This window comes from Sphaerodactylus townsendi, linkage group LG05 (genome assembly GCF_021028975.2).
Source record: "Sphaerodactylus townsendi isolate TG3544 linkage group LG05, MPM_Stown_v2.3, whole genome shotgun sequence".
NCBI classification, from domain to species: Eukaryota; Metazoa; Chordata; class Lepidosauria; order Squamata; family Sphaerodactylidae; genus Sphaerodactylus; species Sphaerodactylus townsendi.
In genome coordinates this window covers 75,301,707-75,315,878 of record NC_059429.1, presented here as the reverse complement: position 1 = coordinate 75,315,878, position 14,172 = coordinate 75,301,707, and the positions used below count along the sequence as shown (strand labels likewise).

General features: G+C 42.6%; 1 protein-coding gene across 5 annotated transcripts in view; it reads left to right on the top strand.

The window, feature by feature from the left end:
* The window catches only part of ST3GAL3 (ST3 beta-galactoside alpha-2,3-sialyltransferase 3), a 247,227-nt gene that overhangs the window by 115,489 nt on the left and 117,566 nt on the right, over positions 1 to 14,172 (top strand). For all 5 annotated transcript variants that reach the window (XM_048498760.1, XM_048498758.1, XM_048498759.1 and 2 more), the window contains one exon: positions 8,516 to 8,579. In XM_048498760.1, coding sequence (XP_048354717.1) covers positions 8,516 to 8,579 — 64 coding nt within the window. The remainder of the gene's footprint in view (positions 1 to 8,515; positions 8,580 to 14,172) is intronic.

The following is a 14,172-nucleotide window of genomic DNA, read 5'->3' as shown; positions in this document are numbered from 1 at the left end:
GGAATAGCAAAATCCACTTGCAAGCAGTTGTGAAAGTGGTTTGAAAACGCATTATTTTGCATGTGCGGAAGGGGCCAAAGTGTTGGACCAAGCTCTGGTCAGAGGTTTGAAAAGAATTTGGCAAGCTTTGAGGGGAATCTTAATTTAAAGGACCTGTTGCTGACTATAGCTTTAGTGAGAAATTTTTCTTTCAGACCTATGGTTTCAGCAATTATTTCATTATAGTGTCTTTCAGCAATTCTCAGTGGCTTATTTAGCATTTTACATCAGAATATATTGTTGTGTGGCATAAAAATAAATGTGCATTAAGTTCTTGTCATTGCTTGTTTATATGTGAACTTAACTTTACAATTCAATGGGAGTGTATTCATTGTTTAAGCAGTTCGTTTCTAAAGTAGATCCAATATTCATTTAAATGGAGCTTTTTAAAGCAGTCATGGAAATATGCAGTGGTGGGATTCAAATAATTTAACAACCAGTTCTGGTGGTGAGAATTCAAATAATTTAAAAACTGATTGTTTACAAGCACCATTTTAACAACTGGTTCTGCCGAAGTGGTGCAAACCTGCTGAATCCCACCACTGGAAATATGCCGTATTAGGGAGAACATCACCTAGGGTTAGAGATCAACTTTTTGTTGTGGAGGTGACATGAAGGTTAAATCTGTAGTTATTAATATTCCACAACACTTTTGTCATAGCTTTAATAACATTGTGTGGTGGATTTCTGGTAGCAGTTGTTAGATAATGTAGATATTAAATTCAAAACCCTGAAAGCTGAAAAATGAGCCTAGCTCCTACATTTTGGGGCTAGCTCCTAGAGCCAAAGAAAACTTGTCAATGCCTATTTTTATTGAACTGACTCTTGCTCCTCCAGGCAGCCAGCTTGCTGAAGCAAATTTACTGCATCCCATCTGTGATACAGCATTTGGACCTATACATTGAATCTTAAATTTCATTACTCTCTTATATGCACAGTTTTCTGTTCTCTACTTCTGATTTTATAGAAATATATCTCCTGGTGCACCTGAAGAGAATGCTGACCACCACCCAAGTAACATTTGCTTCCCCTGGAGTGCCCCTTGCATGATACGTATGGAAGAATGTGTATGAAAAGTGTAGTGTGGCCACCATGAGAACTCTTTCTTGCCTGCTCATGGGATTGAAAAATCTTGTGAATGACTAATTTCAACTTAATGTTTTTCATATGTATGTCTCAGTGTTCCATGGAGGCAAATGTTATATATGGAAGACCTGAGGAAGTGCAGTTGGTTTTGCTTTTATGAGCTCCACGGGGTGGAAAGCTGGGCAGCCACATTGAAAGTAGTGACCTCAAGAGCATACTGAAACATGCACATCTGAGCACTACCAAATATGATATCTGTCATTCCCTTCCTTAAACATTCTTTTAGCTGCATAGCAGTCTCTTTCACATCTGGTGTTCCTGGCATGAATAGTACTTTATCTCTGCTGATAAAATACAGATGCATGCTGACATCAAAATTTAAATTTGCACTGAACCAAACTATTTGTCTTTACACCTTTTTCTTGGCTTCTTGCCCAGATCTGTGTCTGGAGGAACTGAAGTTCTGCAAGCAGGAGTCCTTGCTCATTTTCATTCCCTCTCCCGCCTCCCATGTTCAGTGTGAAAGTTTTTTTTAGGCTACTATGTTATGGTAACTGTTCTGCTTCAGAATGATGAGGTACACCAGTGTGCTGGCTGCTGACCCTAGATGGCATGCAGCTGATAGCTGCATTGATAGCTGCATTCGGTGTTCTCCTGGATGCCTCCTTGACAATGGGCATAGACATAGGATGCCCAGGAGGACTCTTTTCCAGGCATTGAGTTGACCCATATCTGGTTAACTTTCATAAATTTGCTGTATCAAATAATGCCAATCATGGCACATATTAAAGTGTACCATAAGCTTAAAGACGGCATCATTTTTATAAGGCAGGTATGCAATGGTTAAAAAAATAATAAAATTACAAACTCGTCACTGGCAATGTCAAGCCAAGTTCTCATTTGGGAGGGGGCCTGGAAATTTTAGCAATCAAACTTGACATTACAAAGGTACTATTTTAACATTTTCTTTCTGTAGATTTATTTTAAAAGTTTATAAACCTACCTTTCTTCTACACTGTCTATAACGTGATTGGAGGAAAGTTGATATTTGTGTGATTTTGCAAGTGTTGATATATAAATGGTGGCAGACAATTACATTGTTCTGTAGAGTGATGGACTCACTGGCATTAATTTAAGAAGTGACTGGCCTAAATATTTTAAGAATTTTGAGTTTGTTATTGGTCTTCTGTACAATCCCACATTTGGGACTGCGCAGGCTAGTTGGAAAAAGAACTTTATAGCTTCACACCCCTGAGAAAAGGCACTCCTCCCCCCCCCCAAGTATGCATGGCAGAGTTTCCCACCAAAATCCTGTTGTGATGGAGAAGCACCATTTTTCCTCAGTTCTCCTTTTGCAGCTGGTGTGAGAGGACTTTTATCCTCCTAGCTCCTTTCAAGACTCATTTATTTCTCCTCAGTCTTCAATTTCTTTGTCTCATCAGAATCTTTCTCCTCTGTTTTTCAAGGTTTGGGGGGGGGGGGGGAAAGCAGGAAGTTAAATCTTTGTTTTAACTAATTTTATCTGTGAAATGTTTCAGAAGGGATTCTTAAAAATGTATCCAGTACTGGTTGCTTGCTATCTTCATGCCCTCTGCCCTTGATACTAGAATATCTGCTGTACTTAGACTTCTGGGCTTACCCTCTCTTCCTTAAAGATATCTCTTACGGCCATCTTCACTTTCCACAATGTCGTGGGTGGCAGTACTGTGTTTTTACATTTTACCTCTAAGCAGTTTTTAAAAGGTCTGCATAACCTTTCCCAGTGACATTCGATTCATTTCCCCAGTGGAGTTTGTCTGATACTTTCCAGGCTTATGTTTCCACCTTTGAGCAACTAGCCTCTTATTTGCTTAGGCTCATTCCGCACATGCAGAATAATGCACTTTCAAACTGCTTTCAGTGCTCTTTGAAGCTGTGCAGAATAGCAAAATCCACTTGCAAACAGTTGTGAAAGTGGTTTGAAAACGCATTATTTTGCGTGTGCGGAAGGGGCCCATGTCTTTTTTTATTTAAAATGTTCTTTTTGTTGGTGATAACCTCTGCCAGTCATGTAAGGGAACTGGCCACCCTCAGAGTTGACCCCCAAATATACAGTTCTTCACTACCAAGGCAACCCTTAGACCTCGTCTTCAATTTCTCCCGAAGATTACCTTCAAGTTCCATCTTTCCCATGTTATATTCTTACCTAACTTTTTTCCTAACCTCTCCTCACAAGGTGACCAAGCATTGTACATGCTAAATGTTAAGTTTTATGGTATTACTTGGATCATACAAAGAGTTTTCACAAGGACCTTTCTCTGTTTGTGCCCTCAAAAAGGAAGTGTTAATTGGCTTCCACCCCAGGGGTGGAAATTTTAATGGCTTCCACCCCAGCTTTGCCTTCAGATGCATGGTGACCCGGGGCTTAGACTTGTGCTACCCATTTGGGTGGCATAAGTCCATTGAGCCCAAAGGTGGCAGGGAGGTTTTGCTTTGCATTTTGCCTCCCAGCACTGCTGAAAAGCCCTTTGGTGGCGGCTGTCCAACTGACCCCAGCCAGCATGGGCTCATGATTGGGCTGAGAGTGACATGTGTCTGTTACATAAAGATGGACTTTGGGTAGATGAATATATCAAGTATCCGTATGTCCTATATGGTACATTAGCAGATGGTGTGGCTTGAACGTTGTAGAATCAGTTTTCAAAGAAGTGGTTTACTTCCTATGATAAATATTCTACAATCATAGAATGATACTCTGAAAGAGGGAAAAATCTAAAATATTCTCTCAAGAAGAAAAATAAATCAGCTCTTGTATTATCGAGACCCTTTCCATAAGCATGATGAGGCCTTAATTGGAGTCTGCATGTGTTCATCGACCTTTTATCCCTACAAACTTCCTTTGAAATCTTTCTGAATATCCAAGGCTCTGAAAATAGCTTGCATGCCCCTTACAGAAATGCCAGAAGACTGAAGAACAAGAATATACCCCCTAAGGGATCAGGAAAGTATGTTCCCATGTATAATTGCAACTGGAGTTTTCTGTACATCGAATTTTTATGTAGGAGAACAAATAGTACTACTCAGCTGTGCTGTCACTTTTTAAGATCCTGGTTCAGAAGAAGTTTAATTTCTCAAAATATGTGTGACTTGAAGGATTTGATGTATGTTTCGTTGAAATTGTATGAATAGGTCATGAAATCTTCATGTTCCTTTGCTGGTCCTGGTGTCAGCCAGTTCTGGAAAATAGATGAGGCAGGATCCAAAACAAACTAAAAAACCTGCATGTGGATGGTCAGATTTGTGATGGAAGTATATCCAACTGCCTGAAAATACACCCTGTTACATGACTGTTGATGCTCAACTGTGGCTTCATCATTCATTCATTAAAACTAGCTGTTGAATACGTGTTGTTCAACTGTAGCAAACCCAATAACCATTTGTACTGGTGTCTGTGTTGGCTTTATCATAGAATGAGCCATCCTAGAACAGAATGCACGGGTGTGATCAGTGTTTTAAGAGGAACAGTGTGGCTCCAGGTCACTCTGTGCTGGTAAACCTTCTGACCCACCAGAGACTCTTGACACCACATTTGCACTCATTTGCAGTATGGCTTATTGTAGAAAAGCTGTAAGGTGCTTGACGAAGTGTGGAGAAGTGCAGACAGGAGTTATTCAAGTTTCATATAGCTAAAGCTGGATCAAGTGAAGTCATGCAGTACAGGATCTTTGATAGCTTTCAGGGCAAACATCTAGGAACAATGGAAATAGCTTTGAGAAATGTGTCAGCTTTGTAGGTATCTAAAGTAGATTGGAATGCATATCTAATACACAGTACACCTGTGGATTTCTGTGTATACAGATAGAGTGTTGTTGTTATTATTTCATATGGGCCTCAAGAGCACCAGTGGGATCGAAGTGGGGGACTGCGATGAGAGGGTATGCAAAAATTTGGCTTCTGCTTTTTGTGCTGCACCAAAACATGAGGTGAAAGTGAAATGAGGGATTCAAGTCAGAGCTTGTAGGATTCAAACCATACATATGGCAAATACTCTCAGTGGCAGAGGTCTCCCTGCTGCCTGCTCTGCTGAGCCCAGTGAACACTGTGTACTCTACTGGTGCACACACTAAAGCTCGGAAGATACATTGCCAGGAGGGGTCTGGCTGCCTGCCTGGGAGACCGTTCACAGGGATCTCCATGTAAGTGCTGACTTTTCTGAGGAAAAGCTAGCTGTATGCAATAAATAGAAATCATTGGCTAAATTCACTTTAAATATTTGCATTTTATTCCAGTTCACTTTTTTTTAGGTCTTATGCCAATTTCACAATTTCACAATCATAACATTTGTGGTAATTTTACAGGCATGATTCACATGTGCTTTGGGTACTATATTCCAGCTGGATTCCTCCCTCCTCTCTTAATAGTATCCTTGCCTGTATGCAGTGAACTGGCTTGTTATAGGGGTCTGTGCATGCCTTCCAAGATCCTGCCCAGCACCCCCCCCCCCGCAAGTAATTACTTATGTATAGCATTTATATTTTTACCGAATTTCTAAATAATTTCTGTTCTTAACATTTCTTGCATCATTGTTATGGATACCCAGAGATACAATATCAGTACAAAATATTTTTGGGTTGATGTTGTAGTATGTAAAAGAATGAAGGGTAACCCTTATTTAGACTACCGTATATACTCGTGTATAAGCCGACCCGTGTATAAGCCGAGGCACCTAATTTTACTGCCCAAAGCTGGGAAAACTTATTGACTCGGGTATAAGCCGAGGGTGGGAAGCCGGGAGGCAGAGGGAGCTCCTTATTTGGGCAGTGACTCCCCCTGATGTCACTGCCCAAATAAGGAGCTCCCTCTGCCTGCTGGCTGGCTGGGTTTGACAAAGCCCAGCCAGCAGGCAGGCAGAGGGAGCTCCTTATTTGGGCAGTGACTTCCCCTGATGTTACTGCCCAAATAAGGAGCTCCCTCTGCCTCCCAGGGTTTGACAAGCCCAGCCAGCCAGGATGCCTTGGGGTTCCCCCTTAACCCTCCCAGGAGGGCAGCAACAAGCGGCTTCCCAGTAGCAGGGAGGTTGTCCCGGCCCCACCCCCACCCTCCTTGTAATTTATTTATTTATTTATTTATTCATTCATTCATTCATACATACATTTATTCATACATTCATACATACATTCATTCATTCATTCATTCATGCATGCATGCATGCATGCATACATACAATACATACAATACATACAATACATACAATACATACATACGTACATTGGACTTTTATAATCACTTCCCGTTAGGTCGAGACTCATGTGTATAAGCTTCTGTAGCTTTTCTCGTGCTTCCTTAAACAGGGCTGGAAACTCCTCGCTGGCTTATACGCATGATACGGTAGATTTTTAAAAATGTGTGTCTAGTAATTTTTCCTAGTATTGATTACATTTTTACTCCTTGCTTTGCAATTCACCAACATGTTCCAAGAACTACTGCACAGGGTCAAGTTCATCCATCGGTACATGGATCCACCAGGTGGTCATTGCCATAAAAGTTGAATCGATGTATTTCCAGTTTCCACTAAAGTAAAATTTTCAAAAGAAATCTAATGGAAGGATTCAGCACTGGGGTTTAGTTGAGGTTTCATTTATTTTTCTCACTGTACAATGTTTTGGAACATTTTGTATGAAAGACGCTACATAAACTTAGATGAATCTGACTCATACAGTGAGCTGGCCAAACTTGCTTGGGACACCCCATCTCATCAGTGGATGCTGATCAATAAAAGTGGCTGCTAATGAGTCATTAGCTGTTTATCTAGCCTTGATATAAAAATGTTGGAGGAGGGGAGGTACGTTGTTCCTTGGAGGAGCTTTCAGAAGCCATTATGAGTGTGGAGAATGGGCTGCCTAAAATCTAATTTGCCCCACGAAGTTTTGAATACCCCCAAATCTTGTAGCTCAGCCTTGTAGAGGGCATATGACCCCTGCTAGGAATAATTGTTTTAGATTAATAGCAGTGTGATGACCTCTGGTGACCTGAGAAACTCCACAAGAGAGCTCACAGGGAACTAAGCACCTGTTCTCCCCCCTCTACTTTCTAGAGCCTGCCATTGTGGCAGGATGAGAACCATTCCAGTACAGTGGACCCCCATCCTAATTCCCTCAGCCACTCCAGAAGTATACTGTGGTCAACGGCATTGCAAGATCGCTGAAAAGATCTAGGAAGTACTCAATAGGCCACCCTGACTTCTGTCTCTTTTCCTGGTGAGGTAATTTTACATTAAAATCTTCTGATGGCTGTGCTCATTTCTTTAGGGCTGAGGACAGAGAGTAGCAATTGGTGAGAGGAAATCCACCTGCCATTAATTGGTATGTAGATTCCCATTGGAGACTATTCTCTTGCCAATTTTGTTAGACATTTTATGCTACTCCTCGCCAGGCTAATCCAGAGGTTTCAACTTGGGTGTCATCAGTATGCAGATGACACCCAGTTATATCTGCTGATGGAGTATTGACCAGGAGCTTTCCCAGAAGTTCTTGCAAGTAGTTTGGAGACTGTGATTCAATGTGCTGGGATTCATCTGGCTCCTCTATTCAGGCCAAACCACAGATCTTATATGGTTCACTGGATAAAAGAGAGCCACCTAAAGCAGAATTCAGCAAAGACAGAGGTCATATGGCTGGATGACTATAGGCTGCATGCGGTACACTGGCTGCCGACCCTGGATGGGGTCCAGTTGATAGCTACCTCAACTATGAAGAGCCTGGGTGTGCTTCTGGATTCCTCCTTAACTGCAGAGGCCCAGGTAGCACAAACAGCCCGCTCAACATTGGGGCAATATGGGGAGACACGATCCTTCAAGTATGCAGGCCCAAGGCCGCTTATGGGCTTAAAGGTTAAAACCAGCACCTTGAACATGACCCAGAACTCGATTTGACTTAGGTCTGTATTTGATAAATGTACTAGGAGATTTTATTGCTGTTTTTATATGTTATTTTAATTGTTATTCAACTGTATTGCCTACATGTTGTACACCGCCCAGAGCCCTCCGGGGATGGGGCGGTCTAAAAATCTAATAAAATAATAATAATAATAATAATATAGGACCGGTGTGATCCAGTCCTGACTAGACGTCCCCGTAAGGAGTCCGGCTGCCGCATGTTGCACAAGTTTAAGCTTCCGGATCACGGTCAAAGTCAGACCAGCGTATAGCGAGTTACAATAGTCAAGTATATTCCTAAGAGAGGATGTTTCAAAGTTGGCAACAGTTTTTCTAATAACTGCTTTTTATGCTACAACTTTATCTGTTCATGAAACTTATTTGTTACTAGGGTTGATCCTTGGAATCTTTTGCCATCTCCCTTGCTACTATGTGAAATGGATTAACCTTTCCAACATTTATTTCCTTTTTGTGTAGATAATCTGATCAAAGCCATCCTGTCAGTAACCAAAGATTACCGCCTTACTCCAGCCCTTGACAGGTGAGTGCACACATGTGGGAGGCTGAAGGAGCCTTTGGTGGGTGCTATTCAAGGCTAGCCTCGCTGCATGCTCTTTGTGATTGGTTTTAAGTAGAGCTAAGAAGGGTACTCCTGTTCTATGAAATACTTTTTGCAATTCTGAGGGTTTTTTTAATGATATTACAATCTGCTCAACTGCCTGCTTTTCAAAATAAGTAACTGATTATCTTTCAACAAACACATTTACTTGTCACTGCCTCCCCTGAAAAATGTTGGTAAGACAACAAAATTCTCCATTCCTATTCTGGCAACATACATATTTCAGTTTGTTCTGACAAGTAGACCTCACTGACAGCCTCTCTCCTAAATTCAGGGTTTTAAAAAAATAGCTTTGGGCATTAGAGCTGGTGACAAGATTGATATGGGAAATTCTATCAGATCCTGGCAGAACTGAACAGATGCTGCATATATTGCATGTAATACATAGCTATATCTACGTGTACATATTTATGTGCTTTTACAACCATTTCTTCTTTTTCCTAATGAATTAGTTCCCTTTTTGTGACCATGGGCAAATCTTGAAATGCACAGAAATTCTTGCTGTCCCTTGATTTTTTACAAAAAATTCTCCATCTCTTTCCAAGTGTATTGCCAGCTTGCCAGGGGCATACCTAGGCAAACTGGCGCCCGGGGACAAAACCTGAATTTGGCGCCCTCCCCCCCCCAGCCTGGCATATGGGCAGCCACCCTCCCCCACCATGACCAATTTGGGCTTTGGGGGGTATTTTTGGTGTTTTTTTGGCCTGCAGGGAGCACATTTAAAGCTAGCGGCACCATGATTTCAGGGCATCATCCAGAGGCTGCCCTGATGATACCACCGAGTTTGGTGATGTTTGGTTCAGGGGCAGCAAAGTTATGGACGCCCAAATGGAATGCTCCCATCCCCATTGTTTTCAATGGGAGCTAACCTGAGATGGGGGCTACCCATTTGAGGGACCATAACTTTAGTCCCCCTGAACATAACTTAACCAAACTTGGGTGGCATCATACGAATAGTTAACATATGATACCCTGAAATTTTGGTGTCACTAGCTTTAAAAATACACCCTTTCCAGGCACCTGGATGCAATTACCAGGATACCCTCCTGGAGCCACCCTGAAAGTCTGGTGCCTCTATCTTCAAAAACGTGCAGCCTGCCTACACACTCAGAAATTCCCCATTGGCTACAATGTAGCAAAGTCACTGCAAAACAAAGAATCTTCGGCAAATTTCTTGGGGTGCCTGGAAAGGGTGTATTTTTAAAGCTAGTGACACCAAAATTTCAGGGTATCATATGTTAACTATTCGTATGATGCCACCCAAGTTTGGTTAAGTTATGTTCAGGGGGACTAAAGTTATGGTCCCTCAAATGGGTAGCCCCCATCTCAGGTTAGCTCCCATTGAAAACAATGGGGATGGGGGGCCCCCCTTTGGGGGTCCATAACTTTGCTGCCCCTGAACCAAACATCACCAAATTTGGGTGGTATCATCAGGGCAGCCTCTGGATGATTCCCTGAAATTTTGGTGCCACTAGCCTTACAAATGCGCCCCCTGCAGGCCGGAACGTGAAAAAACACTTTAAAAATGTAAAAACGCACAAATGACCCTGAAATGTTGGCGCCCCCCCACGTGACTAAATGGGGGGCGCCCGGGGACAGAGGGTACCCCCTGTCCCTAGGTAGGAACGCCACTGCAGCTTGCTTATCAACCATGTCCTAGAACTGATATTCTCTCCCCGCCCTACACACACACACATGCACGCACGCACATACGTACGTACGTCTTGCTGCTGCCGCCACTGTGGGAGGAGAAAGAGGCTTGTTATTTCAATATTCCTTGGTATTTTAATATTCCTGTATTAGAGCTACCATTATTTTGACAGATCTAACATGGTACAAATGCTTGAAATTGAAATAAACTTTTAAAAAGCACTTCTGATCATTAGAGAGTTGAAGTACAGTGGGGAAGGTGGGGTGGAGCCAAAAAGACACCCTGCTTGTACTATCAATAGAAACACCAAATTGTCCCCTGAATGTAAATGAGCACCGTACAACCCCACAGCCGCTCCCTGACACCCTTGCAGGGTGTGAATTCACACCCCCACATCTGCTCCCTGCCACCCCTGCAGTGTGTGAATTCACACCATCCCTGAAAAGGGGGGGTGGGGCTGAGTGCATGGGAACATTAGGTTTATGGTGGGACCAAGCACTCTCTGTTATTATTATACTGAGATGTCAATACGAGAATTTAGAGGTCAGTGTGTTTTGGCTGTGGTTGAGTTTCTTTTCTTTGACTCCTGCTTGCTGGCTACTGAAAGATGCCAGCACAATGCATAGGAAGCAAGGAGCTGGCAACATGTGGGGGAGGGGTGAGGGGAAAGGCATGGATGGCAGTGTGAGCGAGTGGAAAGGGTGAAGCTAGGTAGGCTGGCCATGGACAGAAGGAAGATGTCCAGGGCAAAGCTGTGCTCACTGGCAAATCTGCGTGGCTGTGGCAGCAAAGCAAATTGAAGTCACTCTAGAAGTGGTGTGACTTGCTGTGGAGAGAATGGAAAGTGAAAGTGGTGCTTGAGGAAATATGTCTGTACAAGAAATCTTGTCACAGTGGACGTTTGCCCCTGCAGTACAGCAGACAGCTTGTGCATGATCAGCCTAGAAGAATATTCTGCTCTTACTGCTTGCTTCAAGGCTGTTTACTTTGCAGTTCCATTTTCCTGCTATATTCTGTTTACACAAGAGATTGGGCCAGAGTACTCACACAGTTCTCAGGTCCATTCAGCAGAGGCAAGCTGGTCCATAACAACAGCTTTTATTTGCAAGGAAGGCACCTCTTACAACCATCAGCATTGGCTGGAAACTGAAACAGAAGAGCAGGGAAAACTGCTGTTGGGTGAACTGGGAAGGCAATAAGGACCAAAAAACACACCCCCAGATAAAGAATTACACTTCCTATTAAGTTATTTTGCTTCACGGGGAAAAGCGAAGCAACAGGAAAGGTCAGGTTTTTCCAGCAGTTGGAAACTGCACAGTTTTTCTACTCAGTCTTGTGATGACTTTGGAAAGGGCAAAAAAAATATGCATAAAGTGAATGACTAGGGGAAAGGTAAGCTGTCTGAAGCAGAACACAAGTGCATAAATGGCTACAAGCTCTAATTAGAGCTCCATAAAAGTCTACACAGGGTTGGGAGGATTTGGTCAGTGTTCAGTTGAGATGTAAAGAACAGAGTAGTTTCTCCCCAGCCACTGGAATCTGGCAGTTTAACTGATATTTTAGTTTTCCCAGCTGTGTGATTCGGGTAAGTCATTGTCATTCAGTTTCCATTTTGCTCATCTTACAAGGAGAAGAATAATGATCCATTTTTACAGGCTGACTTTGTGGATGAGTTGAATCAAAACTGGAGATCACTTTGCATGCTTGAAGTGTCATTGAAATTATTTGACTATACTACAATCTCTTGTTGAAACAGGAAGCCTTTTCCTTGTTCTTGATCCAAAAATTCAATCAGCATCTTCTCATCTGCCCAGGAGTATTTCCAAGTGACAGCTTTATGCAGCTTTAGTCTGATTTACAGGCAGCTTACTATAAAGTTGTATTCTTAGAACCAGCTGGAATATTTCTTTCTAAGGCTTCCTTACAGGTTTTTTCCACACATCCTGCTGTTCATAGTATTCCAAGGTGTTCTCACTCTCCCATTTCTCATTATTGCTTGACCAACTGAATATAACCACAAATTGCCTGGTATTTGGAAATTCATTTCTAACCAGATGTACATTTTTTTGAAGGGGGCAAAAGTACAAAATGATGTCCCCCATATACTACATACATATTTTTCTTTATATATGCATATATAATCAATATATATAACCAACAACTCTTTTAAGTGGTAAAAGAAGTGATGTTGATCTCTTTGAACTGGTAATCATTAATTACACTTTTACATTATTTTATCTATCTATAATGTTTGAATATTCCCTTAACCTCTCTGCATACACAAAACCCAACCCAAGGAGAAAGTTTTTCAGCCTTGCCTTTTAGCAGACATTTTTGAAAATACAGCTCACAGGATTTTGACAGGGGAAACATCAAACACACCTCATGTTCCTTCACTGCCTAATAAAACACAGCCCAAGAAAAGCTTTATCTGATAATTATGCTGCTAGAAATTAAAATGACTAAATGGAAGCTACTGCACTTAGCCACTAGAAAAGACTAACTGGAAAAGATAATAATGCTAGGAAACATTTAAGATAGTGGGAAGTCTTGGCCTCCGTCCTGCAAGGATTAGCATGGGAGGGAAAACCCACGAGGGGGGGTGACTCGCCATGAGATGGAATGACTCAATAAAGGAAACCACAACCCTCACAAGAAGACGTTTTGTTGGTCATTCATTCATAAGTCAAAAGTGATTTGATGGTGGCCTTTATCAAAGCCCAGCATAACACAGCTCCCAGGTTTAAAGCAGCAGGGGGGAGGGCAGGAGAAGAGTCTGTCCTCTTCCCCTCCATCCCATTCAACTCCAGGCTGCTCCAGGGATTGCAACACCTCAGCACAGCACAAGGCAGGAGGACAGGAAAGAGGGGCGTATCTGGCATTCTGTGTGTTGTGGAGCTGGTTCTGCTCCCAAAGATAGCACAGCAGAATGGCAGCTGCCCTGGCCCAGGAGAGAGAAGGTAAGGTAAAGGTTGGAAGGGGACAGGATAGGGTGTGGGCCAGGAGTCCACTGCACTAGAGAGGAGCTAGGTGGCTCCAGCTGCAGGAGGGCAGCTGCACCTCAGGTGATGGGGGAAGGCTTCACTCACCCCCCCTCATGGGTTTTCCCTCCCATGCTAATCCTTGCAGGACGGAGGCCAAGATTGACTGTGCAGCTCCTTTGCAAAGGAGGTGTGTTGGCCTGGTTTGGGGGGGGGGGTGTTCCAAGGCAGTGGTAGTGCTGCAACAAGGGTGGGTGTTGGGTGCCCCCCAGCAAGCTCCAAAGATCAGTGGAAATACAGGTTGCTAAAGGGGGTTCTCTGGGCTTCTTCATTGAAAACTGCCCTGAGCCTTCTTCATTGAAAACCGCCCTGAGCCTTCGGGGAGGGCGGTATACAAATACAATCAATCAATCAATCAATCAATCAATCAATCAATCAATCAATAAAAGAAGAGTGCCAAATATTTGGAGAGGGGCACAATTTGAGATCTTGTCCTGGGTGAGCATTTTCTGAAGGTATGCCCCTGGGGACCATACACACTGGATAAATTTTCCACACCTCAGTATAACTTGCCATTTCTGTTTAACTTTTCCATTCACTTAAGGGTTTCATAAATAGCCTATTCCAATGCAATTTCCTCACTTTGTTGCAGTATTTATGTTGTCATTGGTTGAGGGCCAAGTAACCTGCAGGTCTTTGACAGAACAAAAGGTTTGACTTCAGCTTATAAATTTTCTCTCAGCTAAAACAGTTTGGTTCCTGTTGAATTTTCTTTGGAACCAGACTTTTGGTACCATTTATGTAAGCTTTCAGCAAACTAAGTACTAGGGAATTCTGTGTTCCTTTTCCAAAATCAGTGAGTTAATGGTTATCTCATTATGAG